This window comes from Sturnus vulgaris, chromosome 2 (genome assembly GCF_052056855.1).
Source record: "Sturnus vulgaris isolate bStuVul1 chromosome 2, bStuVul1.hap1, whole genome shotgun sequence".
NCBI classification, from domain to species: Eukaryota; Metazoa; Chordata; class Aves; order Passeriformes; family Sturnidae; genus Sturnus; species Sturnus vulgaris.
This window is the reverse complement of record NC_142244.1, coordinates 32,090,078-32,103,366: the sequence shown is the minus strand read 5'-3', so window position 1 is coordinate 32,103,366 and position 13,289 is coordinate 32,090,078. Positions and strand designations below refer to the sequence as shown.

Genomic DNA, 13,289 nt, shown 5'->3' with positions numbered 1-13,289 from the left:
TTGAAAGAAAAAATCTGAAGTCACCAGCTGCAAAGGTATCCTTTAATCCTAATGCAATTGCACTTCCATGTTTCATCAGCAGTTAAATGGACAAAGACCATTGGCTGAAACAACTAAAGACGGATGTAAGGACCCTGCTGGGACTTATGATATGTATGCTAAAGGTCTGAATCACATTTGAAATAAGCCAAAGAATTCCAACACAGCCTGCTCTGCCACAGGTTTATTTACAAAGTATTATTTACAGACTATAACTGTCTTGAGATCTGATAAATAATAACATTTCCTCCACAGAGAAGGAGTAAGACAGACCACCTACACATTTTTCTGTTACAAATACCCTATTCCAGCCAAACAAGACTATTGTCTCTTTTAAAAAGGGGCAGAGAAAAATGGATATACAAAGGGTTTTCTGTCCACAGCATAAGAAAAGGTATATAAGCAGTTTGGAGAGATGTAAATCTCCCCTCTGAAGTGTGCACGTGCAAAACAGCAACATGCTGAGGTGATGTGATCACACAAATTACAGTGGGGTGTGCTTCTACTCCCAGTTTCTTCTGCAAAGAAAGAAGTACACCATGGAGTGGTGTTCACAGCAAGAATAGCTGCCTCAAAAAATATATGCCTTACCAGCAGCCTCGTGAAGGACTGAATAGTTTATTCCTGATGCAAAATAAAAAAGACAGAAGGGTGCTGAAGTGAGAAGGAATATATGCCAAGGAGTGAATGAGCCGTGTCTCTACCTATCTGTATTTTTGTCCCTGCTTCCTGAATGTCCCAGTCTATCTTGAACCTTCATCTCCAATCTTAAAACGCTATCCACCACCCTCCACCCAATTTGTATTCCATTGAGGATCCATTGTATTTCACTGAGGATCTGAAACTCCAGTATGTGGACTACAGGGCCTACTTAGTGCTGCACAAAGTGGACTGCAGAAGACTGAGAATAGTTTCTAAGACCAGTGCTCTGAAACGTACTCATGGCTGCTGTAAAGCTAAAGCAAGGGGGAACAGAAATGAGAGCAGGTGGTGTTGCCTCACGAGCTTTTTCAGGTCTGGTTGTTTTGCTTTTTTGTCCAGTCACTCATTTGGAAGCAATTGCCATAGGAATGATTCCAAGTGATATCTGGTAAGGATGGGCATTTTTCAAGCTTAAGAATGATCACTCCTTAAAGCCTTGGATGCTGCACAGGATCCTCTTCTGGTGGCCTGGAAGTGATACTCCCATCTGTTTCAAGTCCCTGAAGGAAATGGGAAAAGAAAGGAAAAAAAAGAATTGCTATTCTTGTTCCTTAGAGATGAGGGTGTGGGTAAGGGCAGAAAGAGTTACCAAGCATTAGTTCAACAAGCTTCCTTTCCCTCAGTGCCTCCTAATACACTATCTTTTCTCTAGAGGGAAGAAACTTCTAGATATTCCTGTCCTTCCCTGGCTACCTCTGCCCACCCAGTCAACTGACCTCTTCCACCTCGTGGCTAGGCCTGTGCTCTCAGTAAATCAGGACTTGTGATTAAATCATCTTGTGATAGGAACCATGTCTCAACCCTTCAGCAGGTCTGTGCCTGCTCATTTGTTTCATGTAACTGCCATATTTGGAGCTGGCTGAACATCCCTGACAAAAATAACACAGCTGTGTTCTGAGTCCTTCTGAGAAGCTCAAAAAGATGACACAACAGTGCCTGGCTGATGGAGTGGGGTTAGTCTATATGGGGTTTGTGGCAAGGAAATGATCTTACAAAATCCTACAAGGGTGAGGAGACAATCAGGTTAGAGATCTGTTTGCCATCTATTCTTTTCCCCTTGCTGTTTGTGTCTGATGTTAGTTCAAAGCAGCTGAAGACCCCTGAAGAGCCTCAAGCATGGACATGGATAGTTGGGGAATTAGTCTCACAGTTTGGACTGCTTTAAGTTCTGGGCTGATTCTTCCCTTTTAGGTCAAGAAGCCCATCCACCTCCAGTTAACTGCATGGAGAAGGATGGAGAGAAGCCTTCCAAGGGAATATGAGTGCCTGTTCAGATTGCACAGGGAGGAGCACAGCTACTCGTAGCATCGCCTGAGGTGCCTTGTGGCAGCCTGGCCTGACTTACTCAGCAGTGAGCTCCAGAATGGACTCCATGGTGTCCAGGCCGGCGGTGCGGAAGTTGGAGATGTAGCGCTTCATGCGAATAGATTCCAGCCACTCGGGGATGGATCGGTAGGGAATCCCATCAGATCCACTGCAGCTGGGGAGACGGAGTGTTACCCTGGAGACACATAAACCCTGCGTTAGCCAGGCAACCACTTGAAATGGACAGCACTAGGAGACAGTAACCAAAGGGGAAGCAAGCACCCTCTGCCAGGTAGGGCTTGCTGGTCAGAGCAGGCCAATGTCACCAGGAGACAGAGATGACCACTATCTTCTGCACACAGAGCACTCAAGGTGCATCTTTCCAGTCTGCCTTGCTCACACTGCCTCTCCTCTTGCTGGGGACAGGTTGGTGAAGTGTCCCAGTTAACCATTCCTCCTCTGGTGACAGCCTGCTTACCTGGGATCAAAGTCTGCAACAGGCCGGAGGAGCTGGGGACTTGAGATGAAATGTTGCAGCTGTGCCCGGATTTCCTGAAAATGAGGCCGCCTCATCCGATCGTGTGACCAGCAACTCTTCATGAGTTCATAGAGGATAGAAGGGCAATCCACAGGCGGGGGGAGTCGGTACCCATCCTCTAAGCTTTTCATCACCTGCACAGAGGACATAGAGAAATCTGGCCAAGAGCTCACTAGTGCAGAAGAAGAGCCAGAGACACTGGGAGCAGCCATTCACCACTCACAAAATGCAGCCAGGGAAGGGTGGTGCAGATTACACGTGTATGACACAGGGTTTGGGCAGCATGGCACAGGCTCAATACACCTAAGGGATGCCAAAAACTTAAGTGGCATATGCATGTTTTTTCAGATCTTTACTAGTTTACTTTCCATTTGCTTCTCAGGACGTGCTCATGAGAAGTGAGGAAAAGTGAGGACCAAATGGTCCTGGAATAGGCAGTGAGAGACAGTGAGAGAACGAGAACCAGACTCTGAGGAATAATTTCAACAGCATGTGCTGAGCCTAGAATGAGACCAGACATAATGCACCAGAGCCAGAGGAAGGAGAAAACAAAACCAATAGAAACTATCTCCAGATCCAAATGCCATGGGTGATTTAAACACCCTCTAATTTGGCTCATTGCTATTGACACCTCAATACTTTTTGCCCTTGACTTGGTTGCACTGATTTTTATCAGGGTAGTTAGAAACATAGTAGTTATGTGTTCAAAAGAAACTCAAGACTGCAGGCTGAGGGACATCTACAAAAGTTGTGTCCACGTGCCTCATTTATTTTTAAAATCAGATCTTGAACTCAATGTCTGTTACCTCTTGATTGGTCATGTGCCCATATGGCTTGTCACCAAATGACAGCACCTCCCACATGACGATTCCAAAGCTCCAGACATCACTGGCTGAGGTGAAAATACGATGAGCAATGGCCTCTGGGGCTGTCCATCGGATAGGAATCTTACCACCCTGTAAAAGAGCAGAAACACAGTGTATCCACTATGTTTCACTGAGCTGTATTTCTCCAGTATTTTCATGCAAGGACCTTACAAAGTGGTTCAGAAATTGGGCCCACTTCATTTGAAGTGGCATGTAACCACCCCAGGGAAATTTCTCAAAAGGAGAAAAATAATCCTGGAAAGTAAATGAGTTTAAGCCCTCTGTTCAGTTGAATACTACACAAAATCTCTGCTGTGAGAGTAAGAGCCTGGCACCAGTCACAGCCCTGCTTTGAAGGACAACATGCATTAGAATTACTGGAACTTTCATTAAAAGAGACATAGAGATGACTCTAGTCCAAAACTCTGATCCCAGCAAGGCTATCTTCAAAGCTAGATTTAGTAACTGAGTTCAAGAGATCAGACCTCTTATTTTGCTTCCCATTTTAAACACCACAGTCCCTCTGAATTTCTTAGCAAACAAAATCAATCTGGACTCCAGAGACAAAAGCACCACCTTCTCAACCATCCACACCATGACTTGCAATTTTACTACAGGTTTTCCTCAGAGAGAGCCTACAGTTAATTTACAAGGCCGAAAGACTGGGTTTGCTTTACCTTGGTTTCATAGGTTCCCTCTGCGTCATTCTCCAAAATTCGGGAGAGACCGAAGTCAGACACCTTGCACTGGAGACTGCGTGTTACCAGGATGTTGCGAGCAGCCAGATCCCGGTGCACGTAATTGTGTTCTGAAAGGTAGGTCATGCCAGAGGCTATTCCCTGCAGCATGCTCACAAGCTGCACAGGGCTAAATTTTTCCTCATTCTCCTGCATGGAAGAAGAAGTGAGAGAAGTGACATTGATCTGCTTGGTTTCTTGTCCCTGACCTTATCAACATACAAAAGTGGACAATGGTGAACAAGCAAAAACGCAGTGCTGCAGGCCAAAGGCCCCAACAGCTTCTCACTAAGGGGCTGGGGGTGGTCTTCAGTCATCATTAAGCAGTCGCATTTCAACTACCAAAGATGACATTCTTGTAACTGAACAAATTGGATGGCATTAAGCTTCTGCTGCTGACACTGGAAATGTCAGTAAGTAGAAAGTAAGCAGATGTCTGGATCTTATTTCTAGTTTTATTTTATGGCCCTAAATCCAGGTCAAGTGCAAGTTCTGGCAGTACACAAGCCTATTACATATTGGAGTTTCTCACCCGGAGGAAGGTATCCAGTGCTCCATTTTCCATATACTCAGTGATGATCATCATTGGCCTCCCTTGAGGAAGACAAGAGGGTTTCAGCCTTTTTCAAATTCTCCTATTCATGTCTTTCAATGCTGTCCATATTCCCCAACACAGAGAACCACATCCAACCCCAGCTAACACCCCTACTCTATTGGCAGAGCTGGCTGCCCCTTCTCCTTACACATCTCCCAATGATCTTGTACTCCTCCTTTTACTGCACATTTGACCCTGCAGCATCCCTCACACTATCCCGACTTCTCATCTACTCACCAGTCTTAGAATATCTCTCCTAACACTGCCTCAGGACTCTGTTGGAAATCCATACCTCTCCTCCTTCCCTGATTCTCTGACATGACAATACCTGTCTTCTCCCAGAACAGCCTCCCTTACAGTGAACTCTGAGAAAGGCCTGAGAAATGTGCCAGTTTCTGCTCTCATCCCAGGACTTTCTCACACAGACTCTTACTTACTTTTGGTGACAACTCCCTCCAGACGCACAATGTTTGGGTGATTGAACTGCCCCATAATTGTTGCTTCACGCAGGAAGTTCCACCACTGTGAGTCTGAATATGTTGACTTCAGAGTCTTGATGGCAACCACAATACGTTCTTTCCCTGAGAGTCGCAGGGACCCACGATAGACCTCCCCAAACTCCCCTGGAGACAACCAGAGGCAAAATGTCACAGATTAACTTGACGATCAACAGTGTGGGAAACTGAAAGATGGGGAGAGCAATAAGTAACTCACCCTCTCCAATCACATTCTCCATCGTGACACAAGAGATGTCCAGTTCCTTAGTGAATTCCAGCACCCCCCTGCTGGGGTCGTCATATGGCTGCAGGTCTACATAGGGTTTCAACCAGACCTTCTCTGTGGTAAAGGGAAACAAAAGAGCAAATTATCCTGTCAGCTCTTTGGACAACGTTTTTAAAGCATAACTACAAAAGCAGAAGTGAATCCATGGGCTTCTGACAATGGCAGTCAAACAATCTACCAAACCAACAATGAAGAGCAGAACTGTTGTGGGAAGAGGCAAATTACATCAGAAAAGCCATGCCAGCATCTGGTTACAAACTAATGTTTCTTTTCATTCCTTCCAACACATTCTAGGCTTCCCCCTGGTTTTATTACCCCTTTGAAGCTCACCTCGCTCAAAGCCTGAAGTGTTGTAATCTGGCCGTGCATGTCTCCGACGAGCCCGCCTGGAACATCAGAAAGAGTCATGAAAATAAAATGGTCAGCAGACAGCAAAGGAAAAAGCAAGACTTCCAAGGTGTCTGCCCGAGTTGGTTAGGGACAGAGTTCAGGGTAGCACAGAGCAAAGTGGAACCAGACACTGCAACTACTTGGAAAAGTACAGCTGGCAATAAAATGTGATGCTTCATTAACATTTAGATATGGAGCTTTGTTTTCATACAGCCAGTTTTGTGCTGAGTTACCCACGAATTTCTGTTTATTTCATGTTTTCTGTATGCTTTCAGTAGAACATCTGATCTTCTTAAAACCAAGCAATAGCAGCCTTATAGACATTGAGAAGGAAAGTAGAATTCTGTATACAGGTAGAGGACACCAACAGTAATGGTATATGAAAAATAGTTTGAAATTACTGGATGCATGTATTACCACTCAACTGGTCAGCGGCTATGGAAATGATTGTACCATAACAACGTTTTTATTCCTCTGTCATGATAGGAATATGTCATGATTTCTCAGTTTTCTGAGAAAATAATCCAGCAGTATCATATTCCTATGTTCCCAACAGCAAACATAATCTTATAATATCGATCCCTTCAATCCTGCTAATCAAAATTATTTACTGAGACCCCTTCCATCTTGCTGCAGCACACTGGTGGTTTTCTTCTCGAACTAACCTCTACCTATACAATATCCTGTGAGAAATCAGGGCCTCCCTTTCTCAAGCTCCTATAGCTTGGTTATTCCTACATTTGTACCTTTTTCAATATCAAAAATCCATACTTACTTTCGCCAAAACATGAGAAGTCCCAGAATTAGTGAAATAAATAGGAAAACTCCAAAGATAATAGAGACAATGACTCCACCAGACAGAGCTCCTGTGTCTGCAGAAACAAAAAGAGAGGCCATATCACTTAAAAGACCAGTATCTATTTGTCTGGAATACACCAACCAGCTTTTACCAGTTAATGGCATTAGGCATGTTACAGCTACTCATCTTCCAGGCAGCAGAGCCACCAGATGGAAGTCCTATCACACTATTCATGTGCACAGAGCACCTTCTGGTGGTCATCTGGTTGACTCTTTATCTACAATCTTGGTCTTCAGTTGAGTAATTCATCCCTATGTCTGATTTCCTACTTAAATTCCATGGCACTTTCAGAAATGAAAAACAGATGTTCCTTCCCTCCCACCCCTATCCAACAATCTTTTCAGATCAGGCCCTTCTTCCTGCTCAGTAGCTGATTTAAACTATGGCAAAGCAAAGACATGATTCTTCCCAGCATTCCAAAGTGACTCTCTCCTTGTTTATTAAATTAATTACATGCTCCCCTCCCATCAGTATCTGGGGCTGGTCCTTTGCCTCATTACCCTAACAAAAGCCCCTCACTGCTTAGGACTCCTGAAGCAAGCACTGACTTACAAACTTGCAGTCTATCATATTCCTGTTTTCTCAAAACTCAGCATCAGGTGGTTTCATTCTGTGATTGGACAGCTTTCAGATAATGTTCACATAACAGAGGCTGTCTCCTTCCATTTAGGTTCTCAAGCTAAAGCTAGGCATTTCCACGAAGTACATTTGAATTCATCAGAGAAAATGCTATATTACCTCTGCTGGTATTTTTAAAACTTATTTCCCATAATTTAAAAAAATTAAGAACTTAAAATGCATTAATGGAGAAGGAATGAGAATCTACACCTTTTTAATATTTTCCCAAAAGAGATTTAGGAAAACAGCTGGAAGAAATAAAATCCTCAAATAACTATATTTTTAATAAATGACCGAATTTTTAAGCAAGAAACAGATGATACACAGAACTGTGTGGGGAAGTGTTTCCTAACATGTAGTCCAATGGTCAGCATCCATAAAGCCTAATTAACACTAGTTATTTTTCCTTTGACTCAGCCCACTAAAATTATTAAAAATCACCAGCTTAGTTAAGCAGAAATCAAGAGACAGAGCTAATGTCCTTCTTTTGTTAAAATCAAAAAGCTAAGATTTGGAAGGTGAAATAGTACATTTATTATTAAAATGGACAAGCTTTTAGATACATAGGACTTCTGCAGGAATTTAGGGATCTAAATTATCAAATTCAGATTTAAATAAAAAACTGCCACCCCTTGCAAATCCTGCTACACTAATATTCCTAGACTATAACAACTAAAAAATGCTCCTAGTATTACCAAACAGGAACTCTCATCAAATGAAACCTTGCTGGCACTTCTTTTTGATCCCTTTCATATTCAAAATACCTTTGTCTTGGCATGATAAGGTGATCAACTTTCATTTGAAATGAAGCATAATATTGATGAAAGTATTTTCTGACTTATTCTTTCTTAATCAAAAAAATTGTGCCTGCTAATTTACATCTAAGTTATCCACAGGGTCAATAGGAGTCTGTGGAATGAAGAGAGAGCAAATTCCATTACAGAAAACTTTAGATTAAGAAGAAGTTCCTGGGTGACCCCGGGAAAAAGAAGGTTGGATGTCAGGCCTATATAAGATGTTCTTTAACACAAGAGAAAGGTCTTCTTGTAGCCCTGACAGCTTGGCCTTCTACACATTGTATTTTGGTGAAGAACTTGTTTCAGTGGCATATACCATCTCTTTGGGCAGAGCTACATTCAGGAGCTGGTCTACATACAGTGGAACTGATAAAGCTGGATAAAATAGTGCTGAGGTCCTCTGAGTTCTCCTTTTCACTAGTAACTGACACACAAAAGGAGGCATAAGGTAATCATTCGACCAGCATTCAAACTTAGAAACATTAGCCAAAATTAAAATGTCTTTCAAGAACTAAATGAAGGTCTGGTTAAGTATTGTGCCAGTACAACACACTAAACTGAGACTGATCAGGTCTAAAGGGCAAAGCGCAAGCAAATTTTATAAGACAGCAAGGAAACAAGAAAAATGCCTTTTGTCTTTACAAAGCAACAGACTTGGCTCTGGTGACAAGGAACTCAGGAGAGTGGTGTCTTGCCTTCCAGCCAGCAGAACACAAAAAGAGATCCATGTATCATGAGAATATACAATCTGATGGGGGAGTTACTCCCAGATGAGATACCAGTGCTTGTCCTTTACCTGGTGGAAGGGTGCGAAATTCCTGCTCCGGGGAGTAAGGCCCAGGCCCAAGGGGTGTGATGGATCTCACACGGAGCAAGTAGGCTGTGTCTGGCTGCAGGTCTCTCAGAGTGACGTTCGGCTCAAGAAGGTGCTTCACTGTGTAACGGGCCTCCTCTCCCTGCAGGAACCAAACAGGATCAAGTAAGAGATACATGCTGAATGAGAGGACACTTCCACCCCTTTGGGTGAAAGGGGGAAGAGCAAATCAGGCATTCCTCACCTTCTCGAAGAACATGACCTCATACTCCACTGAGGTTCGGCTGCGTTGCCGTGGGGCGAGCCAAGAAACAGAAAGACTACTGTCATCTCTCTGAGTCAGAATAAACTGGGATACTGTCACTGGAGCTGCAGTGGGAGAGAACAGAGAACATGAGGGCGAAATACAAATAAAATGCAAACTACATCCTCTCTCCACCAGAAGGTCTGGTCATACCATGCAACTGGAACTAAGTCTCATTGGCACTGTCATTTTTCTCTTGTGTGGTGGAAGGGAAATGAGGTCTCTGGTTGTAATTAATTGCTTTCTGTGAATAGTGTGCTTCTGCCCCAATAGTGGAAGCATAACTTTGGCCCTCAAAACAAAACCCGTGTTCCAAGAAATTACATTTATTCCAGGACTGCAATTAAAGTGTCCAATTTGAAATAAAAAATGTTAGGATTTTATGCTCCTACAGCAGCAGTAGCACAGCTATCCTACGTAATGATTTATGAATGCAGCTGCATTGCACAAAGGTATAGTGAAACTTGATGCTCAAAATTTCTCAGCTGCCTGCAAATGCATGCTGTTCATGAATAAAAAGATAATTCTCAAGAGTCTGCAAGGACTGAGGAGTTAAGCCTGGTTCTCTCCTTGTCCTTCATCACCATCAGGAAGTGATGAGGCAAGCCAAAAGTAGCTCTGCTTTTCTAGCTCAGAGTTGTGCTGCCCCTGTATAGCATCAGGAAGAAAAGTCATATTTTGTTACTAAATTAGAACCCGGGAAATGCACCAAGGGCTGTTGAGCACTGTGATGTCACTTTTCTATAATCACATTTTGCAGTGCTCTGGAAAGTATTTACAGGACAGCCAAACTAGCCAGACTGAAGATAACCTACAGAAATGTATCAAGATTTAACATCCTCATCCCTCCATGCTTCCAAAACCCTTTTTTTTCCCAGTTACACCAGGGTTTCTGTTGTGTTTGGTGTTTTGCAATATCTGAGTCATGGAAAATATTTAATGACACAGCCCTCATTCTTCCTGTCACACAAGTAACAATACTTAGTCTGTGTGACAGGGAGGGCTTCATCCTCCTCACCTCTGTTAAGTTACTGGCAGATTCATCGCTCTTTGTGGATAATGATTACTGCTACTTGGATTTGCAAGGAATATGACTAATGGACTGTACATGCCAGAGGCAGAGGTACTTCAGAATCCTCATCATAGCATACCAACATAGGTGTCAGGCAGAAGTAGAAGATGGAGAAAGCTTAAATATTCAAAGAGATTCCTCTTCCTTTTCGTGATGAGCAGGAAGAAATTCTCTCTGCTTCTGCTAACCTGCATGTCCAACTGAAACCCAGACAGCTGGAGCAGTTCTCTGTGGAGAAGGTCCCATTCCTGAGACACCATTATGGGCTTCCACAGTGAATGTGTAATTGGTGTAAGCTTCTAGGCCATCCACATCCACTGCAGGTTTTGTGAGACCAGAGGCACTGGGGGAGAACACCACGCCAGCCTCACAGGGCTCACAGGACAAGAAATGGCAGCGCTGGCAGAAGACTGTGTAAGTCAGGTCCTTCCTCCCTCCGTGGTCACTGGGCGGCTGCCACCACAGACTCAGCTGGGTGCCAATGAGGGAGAAGCTGACATTTCGGGGAGCCGAGGGTGGGCCTATAGGGAGCACAAAAGGAAGTGTTAGTTCCAGCTGTTAATGCCCAAAGTTCTGCGACAGCTTCCCATCTGCTGATGCATTTCAAATGGAGCCCTCTCTCCACCGCAGCCTCTCCCTTTCTGATCTCTCTTCCCCATTTTCCAACCTTTTGTTTCTCCCCTCATATCATTGTTCATGGAATCACAGAATTTTTGTGGGTTGGATGAGACCTTAAAGATCTTCTAGTTTCAACCCCCCCTGCCATGGGTAGGGACACCTTTCACTAGACCCAGTTCCTCCATGCCTCATCCAGCCTAGCCTTGAACACTTCCAGGGATAGAACACCCACAACCTGTTCCAGGTGTCTCATCACCCTCATCATAAAAAATTTCTTCCATGTGTCCCATCTAAATCTACCCTCTTTCAGTTTAAAACCATTGTCCCATTGTCAGTACAGGCCTTGGTGTAAAATCCCTTTCTTCATCTTTCTTGCAGGCCCCACTAAGTATTGAAAGGCCACAAGATGGTCTCCCTGAAGCTTTCTCTTATCAGACTGAACAGCCCCAACTGTCTCAACCTTTCCTCATAAGAGAGGTGTTCCATTCCTACAATAATTTTTAGGGCCCTCCTCTAGATCTGATCCAATAGGTCCATGTCTCTCTTGTACTGGGGGCCCCAGACCTGGATGTAGCCCTCCAGATGAGGTTTCACAAGAGCAGAGTGGAGGAAGAGAATCCCCTCCCTCGCCCTGCCGGCCACATGCTTTTGATACAGTCCAGGATACACTTGGCTTTCTGGGCTGCAAGCTCACACTGCCAGCTCATGCCCAATTTTTCACCCACCAGTACCCCCAAGTTCCTCTCTGTGGTGCTGCTCTCAATAAATTCATTCCCCAGCCTGTGTGGATATTGTTCTCTCTTTCTGTGTGCAACTCACGGGTGCAAGCAATGTTCTGGCCTTCCGAAGGTGCTCGGTAGAAGCCTGCATTGCAGGAACAAGATGTAGCCCCTGACTCATTGGACAAGCTGTTGGGAGGGCACTTCAGGCAGCGTTTAGCATCCAGGGAGTGGCGGTAGAACCCTCGCTGGCAGGCTATGGAAGGACAAACAAGCCAACACAAGATAATCAATAAACCCAGATCAACAAAAAATTGCCTGGCAGTTTTGCTCAGCTTCTTGACTACTCCTTTATCTGCTTCCATTTTATTAGTTCACAGAAATATTTAGGTTAGAAGGAACACCTGGACACCTGGCTGTCACCTAGATCAATTATCTCAAGATAGAAGATGCAAACTCAAGGTAGCATCAGTATTAAGACAGGACTTGCAGACTGAAGAAGGGGGATCTAATTCCTCATAGATGCTGTATGAATCCAGAATCCAGTCAACCTCAGAAACTTCTTCCAATGTAAACCCAGACTGGTCCCCAACTTGTCCTTCAAGCTTTCCACACCATAAATAAGAACCATAAATAGTAGCTATAAATTCTTGCACTCCTCAGTCTTCTGCTTGTTGACTTCATATAGAGTAGCCAGTAGGCTTTTTAGCAGAAGCATCTTTGCTGATTTCAAGTGTTATACCAGACCATCACCTACCAGGACCCTGGGGAATATCTAGGAAGCCATCAGTTCACCTCACAGCATCAAGTGTAACTGGCTATGGAGCCAACACGGACCGCAAGACAATAGGTGTCACGTGTTTTCCACTTCCAGTCCTACAAAAATGAGCAGCCACACTCTCTTGGTATAACACCTGACAACGTGTTTTTGCTGTGTTACTATTAGTTCAATCCATAGAGGCACTGGTCAGCTTACCAGTTGTCTCAAGATCAATGCTTTACCTCTACGGTTGTGTAGCAGGGAGGAAAAAATTAGTGACAGAGCTGAAGGCAACCTGTGAATTTAACGATTTGACAGCTTGTGCTAAATGAATTAAATATTCTTCAGCTAAAGAAACAATCAACCTATTGCTAATCAGATGGTTGAGAAATGCATACACTTTTCTGCCAGAGCTACTACTTTGCATTTAACTTGCACATAGAGGGAATGACCCTTTTTATATTGTACTATAAAAGCAGCAATATCCTGTGTAATCCCTCAGGAGATCCCAAGGGAGAAAACTATCTGTTCAGGAGCCTCACACGAATGGCTTTCTGTGGTGGAGCATAGCATAGGAAAGGATTTTTTTATCCAGAAGACAAAAAAAACCAACCCAGTCATTCCTACTATGTGACAGAGGAACACCTGAGGGACCTTGAAAACTTTCCACTAACAGAGGCCAAAACAGACTACTCATCATCAGTCTGCAGAAGAGATGCTTAAAGAGCCCAGAAAAGAGAAATAATCACAAGTAGGAGCAACCAGCACCTTCT

At 43.8% G+C, this 13,289-nt stretch overlaps 1 protein-coding gene across 1 annotated transcript in view; it reads right to left on the bottom strand.

Moving 5' to 3' along the window:
• Window positions 1-208: 208 nt before the first annotated feature.
• Window positions 209-13,289, bottom strand: part of EPHA1 (EPH receptor A1) — a 33,700-nt gene continuing 20,619 nt past the window's right edge. Inside the window, exons 5-18 of the mRNA XM_014884215.2 lie at window positions 11,857-12,012; window positions 10,608-10,940; window positions 9,288-9,412; window positions 9,026-9,185; window positions 6,731-6,827; window positions 5,896-5,951; window positions 5,497-5,619; window positions 5,220-5,405; window positions 4,720-4,781; window positions 4,128-4,337; window positions 3,391-3,540; window positions 2,525-2,718; window positions 2,087-2,242; window positions 209-1,241 (exon numbers count right to left, since the gene is read on the bottom strand). Coding sequence (XP_014739701.1) covers window positions 1,163-1,241; window positions 2,087-2,242; window positions 2,525-2,718; window positions 3,391-3,540; window positions 4,128-4,337; window positions 4,720-4,781; window positions 5,220-5,405; window positions 5,497-5,619; window positions 5,896-5,951; window positions 6,731-6,827; window positions 9,026-9,185; window positions 9,288-9,412; window positions 10,608-10,940; window positions 11,857-12,012 — 2,087 coding nt within the window. The 3' untranslated portion in view covers window positions 209-1,162. The remainder of the gene's footprint in view (window positions 1,242-2,086; window positions 2,243-2,524; window positions 2,719-3,390; window positions 3,541-4,127; window positions 4,338-4,719; window positions 4,782-5,219; window positions 5,406-5,496; window positions 5,620-5,895; window positions 5,952-6,730; window positions 6,828-9,025; window positions 9,186-9,287; window positions 9,413-10,607; window positions 10,941-11,856; window positions 12,013-13,289) is intronic.